This window comes from Gossypium hirsutum, chromosome D11 (assembly GCF_007990345.1).
Source record: "Gossypium hirsutum isolate 1008001.06 chromosome D11, Gossypium_hirsutum_v2.1, whole genome shotgun sequence".
In the NCBI taxonomy this organism is placed as follows: domain Eukaryota; kingdom Viridiplantae; phylum Streptophyta; class Magnoliopsida; order Malvales; family Malvaceae; genus Gossypium; species Gossypium hirsutum.
In genome coordinates, this window is record NC_053447.1 from 13,774,321 (window position 1) to 13,781,673 (window position 7,353).

Consider the following 7,353-nt stretch of genomic DNA (forward strand, 5'->3'; position numbering starts at 1 on the left):
TTTATTTATTTTTCATTTAAGTTCTTTTAACTTTTCCTCTCTCTTTTTTTTTTCTATTCTCTTCTGCTTCTCCATCTATTTTCTTTCCTTCTCCATCTCTTTTAATGTAAAAGAAAAAATTAAATTTATCAAAACGAAAAAAATATATAAGGACCAATTGTATAATTTAACGTAAAATTTTCGTTTGACATGATGATTTAACGTGCTACATAAACTTATCGTTACACTGTTAACAAAAATTAATGCTTAGTGACTAAAATGTTACAACACGATAATATAAATAACTAAAATGTAACATTTTAAATATAAATGATTAAAATGTAACCCGACAAAAGTAAAAATGATTATTTTGATAGTTTAAAAAAAAACTGACAAGCAGTTGTGGTACTTGTTCTTAACGAACTCAAACACCCGTCTATTTCATTCGATTTAGAGAGTTACCTTCGTGAAAGTCGTTAGTAATTGCCCATATTAGACAGTACTAAACTATAGTTTTTCAATAAAAACCATGTGCCCTTTACGTAAGTAAAATAAAATGAATCCTTCAAAATAAATATAAAAATAGAAAAAAGCTTGAAAGTCAACTGAGCCAAAATCTTTTCTTTTTTTAATTATTTTCGGCTTTGAAGTACTGTGGCCTAAACGCGGATATTGGGTGGCAAATGGCGACTTCCCAGTCACCTTCCCAAGTCAAACTAATAGATGTTTCTCTTTTCCATTGAACTACCATGATCTTATTTGGGGTGCTGTCTTTGGTTTCATATGTAAAGCATATGGTACTGAGACACCAACTGAATTTAACGTTTATCCACCTACAAAACCAAAGTTTCTTCTTCAATTCTGAAGAAAACCCGTCTTAGATTTGTAATTTCATTGGCAAATAAAGCATGTCGGGTTTTCGAAGTCCCTGTCTTGTTCTGTTCCATGTTGTTTTGCTTTCTTTACTTCCATTGAAGATCACATGTTCAGCAAGAACCCAAGCGGAGGCACTCGTCCGATGGAAGAACACCTTGTCATTTTCGCCACCTTCTCTCAATTCTTGGTCGCTGTCCAATCTCAACAACCTCTGCAACTGGACTTCCATTACCTGCGATGCTGCCACTGGAACCGTCTCCCAAATCAACCTCTCCAACTCAAACGTGTCTGGTTCCATTTCTCAGTTCAACTTCACCCAATTCGCGAATCTCACGCGTTTCGACCTCAAAAACAACACCATGGATGGCCCGATACCATCTGCGATAGGTACTCTGTCCCGGCTAGTTTTCTTGGATTTGAGCGACAATGCATTTGACGGCGAAATACCAGTGGAGATAGGTCGTCTAAGGGAGCTTCAATATCTGAGCCTTTTCAACAACAGTCTCAATGGTACCATTCCTCCTGAAGTTAGTAATCTCCAAAATGTAAGGCACCTCGACCTTGGATTCAACTACCTTGTTTCTTCTGACTGGTCTGGTTTCTTACCCATGCCATTGTTGACACACCTCGGCTTAGCTTACAATGTGCTTGAATTGGAATTCCCTCAGTTTATACTCAGCTGCCATAATCTTACTTTCCTAGACTTGTCATTGAATAAGTTGATTGGTCCAATACCTGATTCACTTTACACCAATCTCAGCAAGCTTGAATTTCTCAATCTCACTGATAATGCCTTTGAGGGGCCATTGTCTTCCAATATTTCTAAGCTTTCCAAACTCATTGATCTTCAGTTAGCAACCAATCAGTTAAATGGTTCCATTCCTGAGAGTATAGGAACCATGTCTGATCTTGAAACGATTGAACTATTTGAAAATTCGTTTGGAGGGGAGATTCCATCTTCGTTAGGTCAATTGATAAAGCTCAAGAAATTGGATCTCCACTCCAATGGCTTAAATTCCACAGTCCCATCCGAGCTTGGTTCCTGTACTAACCTCACATTTTTGGCCTTAGCTGGGAATAAACTCAGTGGGGAGTTGCCCATGTCCTTGTCACAACTCACAAAATTAACCGACTTGGGCTTATCTGAAAATCAAGTTTCTGGTGAAATTCAATCATCTCTGGTTTCTAATTGGACCAAGTTGATCAGTTTGCAACTTCAAAACAATGATTTCATTGGGAATATTCCACCAGAAATAGGTCTATTGACTGAGCTCCAGTTCCTCTTTCTCTATAACAATAACCTCTCAGGCTCAATTCCTTCAGAGATCGGGAACTTGAAATCCTTGGTAACTCTAGACCTTTCTGGGAATCAGCTTTCGGGTCCGATTCCTCCGACGATATGGACTCTTTCAAACCTTGAAAATTTACAGCTTTTCTATAATAATCTGAACGGCACAATTCCACCAGAGGTTGGAAACATGACATCCCTGCTATCTTTTGATGTTAACACAAACTCCTTGCATGGGGAATTACCCAACACCATTTCAAGCCTCACCAACTTAGAAGCATTCTCGGTGTTCACAAATAACTTGTCGGGGACCATTCCTCGGGATTTTGGGAAGAACAGTCCTCAGCTCTATTATGTCAGCTTCTCCAACAATAGCTTCCACGGGGAATTACCCCCTGAACTGTGCAGTGGCTATGCCCTTCAAAATTTCACAGTAAATGGAAACAACTTCACTGGGTCATTGCCGGCTTGCTTGAGGAACTGTACGGATCTAAGAAGAGTCCGGTTTGATGGGAACCGATTTACGGGTAACATCACCAATGCATTTGGAGTCCATCCCGAGCTTGATTTTATTTCTCTTAGTGACAACCAATTTAGTGGTGAAATCTCGCCAGAGTGGGGGGAATGCCAAAATCTCACCAATCTGCAGATGGATAGAAACAGGCTTTCTGGTAGAATCCCTGCTGAGCTTGGGAAGTTGAGCCGGTTGCGTGTTTTAAACCTTGGGGCCAATGACTTGAGTGGGGATATTCCTTTGGAACTGGGAAATCTGAGCTTGTTGTTCAACCTTGATTTGAGGCAGAACTATCTCACTGGTAACATCCCTCGGCTTGTGGGCAATTTAGCGAGCTTGGATTCTCTTGATCTATCGGGGAACCAGTTGATAGGAGGAATACCGATGGAACTTGAGAACTGCGAGAAACTATTGAGCTTGAACTTGAGTCACAACAATCTAACTGGTGAAATTCCAAGTGAGCTTGGTAGCTTATCTTCTTTGCAGTATTTACTTGATCTCAGCAGCAATTCACTCTCAGGCTCAATCCCTCAAGACTTAGGGAGGCTTCGATCATTGGAGAACCTAAACGTTTCACGCAATGATCTATCAGGCAGAATTCCCACTTCATTGTCCTCCATGATTAGTCTCAATTCATTTGATTTCTCCTACAATGAGTTAACAGGTCAGATTCCAAGTGATGGGGTCTTCCAAAACGCTTCTGGAAATGCTTTTGCTGGAAACTCAGGCTTGTGTGGTGATGTTGATGGATTTACACCTTGCAGTTCCAGTTCCATAGACAAGAAGTCCAACAACAGGAGGGTTCTTATAGCTATCATTGTTCCTATCTGTGGCATATTAATTCTAGCAGCAATTGCGGCTGGAGTGTTTGTGTGTCGCAGGCGAAACAGAATGCTTGATGAAGAGATTAAAGTGAGTAAAAGGACTGAGTTTTCTGAGTCTACCATTTGGGAAAGAGAAGGTAAATTTACATTCGGTGACATTGAAAGAGCCACTGAGGGCTTTCATGATAACTACTGCATCGGAAAAGGGGGATTTGGAAGTGTTTACAAAGCAGAATTGCCCTCGGGTCAAGTAGTTGCAGTTAAGAAACTCAATTTTGCAGACTCTGCCGACATTCAAGTAGTGAATTTCAAGAGTTTTGAGAATGAGATCCGAATGTTAACCGAAGTTAGGCATCGGAATATCATAAAGTTGCACGGATACTGTTTTAGAGGAAGTGGCATATATTTGGTGTACGAGTACGTGAAAAGAGGTAGTTTGGGAAGTGTATTGTATGGAACACAAAAGGGAGTGGAGCTAGAATGGGATACAAGGGTGAAAGTTGTCCAAGGATTGGCTCATGCAGTTGCTTACTTGCACCACGATTGCTCTGCACCAATTATACACCGAGACATATCATTGAACAACATCCTACTCGAGGAGGACTACGAGCCAAGACTCTCTGATTTCGGCACCGCAAGGTTGTTGAGTCCTAACTCATCGAACTGGACTGCAGTTGCTGGCTCTTATGGGTACATGGCACCAGGTTAGCAAACAATTTACTTCCATTGGAATGCTGCTTTGGCAGTGTTGTTTCTTATTTTCTTCTTGGTTTTCAACTGAAATGTGATTGTTGACATTGTTTAATGTTCTGCTCTTTCAGAGCTTGCACTCACAATGAGGGTCACAAGTAAATGCGATGTTTACAGCTTTGGAGTGGTGGCATTAGAGATTATGATGGGAAAGCACCCTGGAGAGTTATTGAACTCCCTATCATCAGTAAAACTGTTATCAGACAATAAAGAATTGATGCTCGAGGATTTGCTAGACCAACGACTTCCACTTCCTAGCAACCAAATAGAAGAGGAAGTCGTATCAGTTTTTGCAATAGGCTTAGCATGCACGTCTTCAGTGCCAGAGTCACGACCCACCATGCATTCGGTGGCACAAGAATTATCTACAAGAGCGCAGGCTTACTTGGATGAGCCATTGGGAAGAATAACCATTAGCAAGCTATTAGCTTTGGGTAATAGAACAAGATAAAGAATAGTCAGGTTTCCATCTGGGGAGGAAAAGGCTTAGTTACATAAGGAGGCTGGAATTCGAATCCAAGCTTATTGCATGTACGGAGCTCAATCCCAAGTTCGTTTTTCTTACATTTTTGTTATTAAAGCAGATATTCTTGTAAGTTGTATCATATTTTTGTTGTTTTATAGAATGAATGTATTGTACATTTGATCCCATTTATAACCAATAAGTTGAAAAGGTAATTGGGTGAAGAACAAAGCTGGATAGACCCCAGGGTGGGAACTGATGATCCACTAGCTTTATCTTAATGCTTTCGACCTACCAAATACCAAATTGCAAGGTGCAAAGTTGAACAATTTTGTACATAAACTTTTGCTTTTCTAGCGTGGAAACTTCAATCTTTTTAGCTTTCTGAATTAGATGACAGATTAAAGAATATATGGTGGGGTAAGTAAGAAGTAGGATCATCTTTTAATAATTAGTCACTGGTCAGAAATTGACTTTTAAAATTCAGCGTGGACGTTATTGTCCACTTGCCTTAGAGAGTGCGTGTGCTGTCCTTTCTAGTTGACCAATCTTGCTTTTGTTAATGGTTTATGTCAATTTTATGTTATGCAAATACAGAAACAGACGGGCATGAAATACTGCAAATTGCCTTTGTACGGTTCGGTGATCAAAAGTGAATTAGAAGTCGTGTTCTGATGTATGGACCAAATTATTTCAGTTCACATGGCATTGCTTAATTTCCTCCTCATAAAGATTTAAAAGTAAGATAACATTGTAGTGTCAAATAATGTAATTAATTCAATTTAAAAATCACCCGAAGACAGTGGAGAAGGATTTAGCTTAGGTATACCTCGAAATTTAAGTCCCTGAGTACCATCATCAGCACCCTTCCCCTTTACCTGTTGCTTCAAAGCATCATTTGCGTCGCATGAAGGCGGTTCGGTTCCTTCAAAAGAGGAGGAACCTTTATCATCACTCTTCACCTGTGACTCAACCCCCACTTCAAACTTTAGAGCATTCACCCTTGTCCCATTAGCAGGACCCTTGGAGGGCGATGAACCATCCCCCTTTGCTCCCTCAACCACCTCAATACCTCTATGACTAGCCGACTTACCTGTCTTACTTGGTCTTTGCCTCGGTCTTTTCGGCAATGGTACTCGCAACCACTCACCAAATTGCAAGTCGGCCTCCTCCATTCCTTCAGTCAGTTTAACAGTTTTGCATGCTTCTACTGAATGGCTAATTAACTCACAACCATAGCAAAAATTCGGTAGCCGTTCATATTTTACCATTGCAACCTTAAGAGGCCCCGTCTGAGTACCCATTTTGACCACCCTCCGAAGCGGCTTAGTGATATCCAACAAAACTCGCACCCTGATATATTCTCCCCACCCACCTTCTCTGTCACGCCAGTCAATAGCCATCACCTCTCCTACTGCCCCTCCCAACATTAGCGCAGCAAGCCTGTTCATCCAACCTAATGGTACATTGTAAAACCGAATCCAAAATGGCACCAGTGAAAAATCATAGTCCCTAGGACTAAAAGATGGCTCGTAATCTTTCAACACAAACAACATTTTATCAAAACTCCACGGTTCTAGGTCCATTATCTTATTCTTATCCTTTTTCGAACCGAATTTGACTAGCAACGTATTAGAGTTTAGATAAATAAAGGTTACCTCATCATCGGTATACCAAACATTCTTGAACACTCGCACCAAGGCATCTCTGTTAAAAGCACCATCAGTAATCAACTTCCCTACTGCCCAATTCTCAGAACCCAGTTGCACCGAAAACTCATCTTTGATACCAAAAGAGACTTCCTCCCCCTCAGCATCAGTCAAAGTAAGCCTCTTAAGCAAATGGTTAGTCTTGTCTGCCATTGTTAACTCAGGATGCCGTCAAACGCAAGAAAACTAGTGGAAGAAATCAGTCAAAACTCTACAACTTATTGTTGGAAGAATACAATAACGCAAACAGCAAGTTATGTTTACCACAACCCTACCAAAACAAAGACCGTCACAAGCCCAACATTCTGCCTCTAACACACCACAGCCCAATGAATATTACAAACAAAGACGATCAATAAATTTTCCTTATGAGCCCAAGCCTGTTATTAGTAACTCTAATCCAAAGCAAGTCAATTGCCGGCTTAATCCAAGAAAAGTCAAAACGAAGAATAACTTGCCGGATAAGGGACCCAATCAACCACAAACATTGTTCATTGCATCGGAAACCCCGGCCACAACTCCCACCATATTCAGTATTATTATAGTTGTTGGAGGGATTAGGAGGGGTGGTCCATTTGAAGAGGTAAGAGCTTACTGAACTCAGTGTCGTGGACAACTTTCGTTGTTACGGTGAAGTTCATTTCTCCTACAATGAGTTAACAGGCTCGATTCCCAGTGATGGAGTATCCCAAAACGTTTCTGGAAAATGCTTTTGTTGGACACATGCTTGTGTGGAGATATTGATGGATTAACACATTGCAGTTTAAGTCCCAAGTCCAACAACAGGTAGGGTTCTTATAGCTATTATTGTTCTTATCTGAGGCATATTTAATTCTAGCAACGATTGCTGCTGCAATTTTCGCAACATCTCTATCCGCCTTTCTAAAGAAGAGAAAAAACCATACATTAGTCCAATGGCTTACCATCATTATTATATAAGCTGGAAATAA

The 7,353-nt window shown here is 40.5% G+C and overlaps 1 protein-coding gene across 1 annotated transcript; it reads left to right on the top strand.

The window, feature by feature from the left end:
• Positions 1-669: 669 nt before the first annotated feature.
• On the top strand, positions 670-4,909 carry LOC107923995 (MDIS1-interacting receptor like kinase 2). Its single transcript, XM_016854237.2, has 2 exons — positions 670-4,185; positions 4,303-4,909. The coding sequence occupies exons 1-2, from the start codon at positions 888-890 to the stop codon at positions 4,680-4,682; spliced, it is 3,678 nt and encodes a 1,225-aa protein (XP_016709726.2). The 5' UTR covers positions 670-887; the 3' UTR covers positions 4,683-4,909.
• Positions 4,910-7,353: the final 2,444 nt, after the last annotated feature.

Bases quoted from the DNA above. Each gene is read 5' to 3' on its own strand.
- LOC107923995 (XM_016854237.2), top strand. From the start codon at position 888: ATGTCGGGTTTTCGAAGTCCCTGTCTTGTTCTGTTCCATGTTGTTTTG. The intron at 4,186-4,302 runs GTTAGCAAACAA...CTGCTCTTTCAG, and splicing joins TTATGGGTACATGGCACCAG to AGCTTGCACTCACAATGAGG.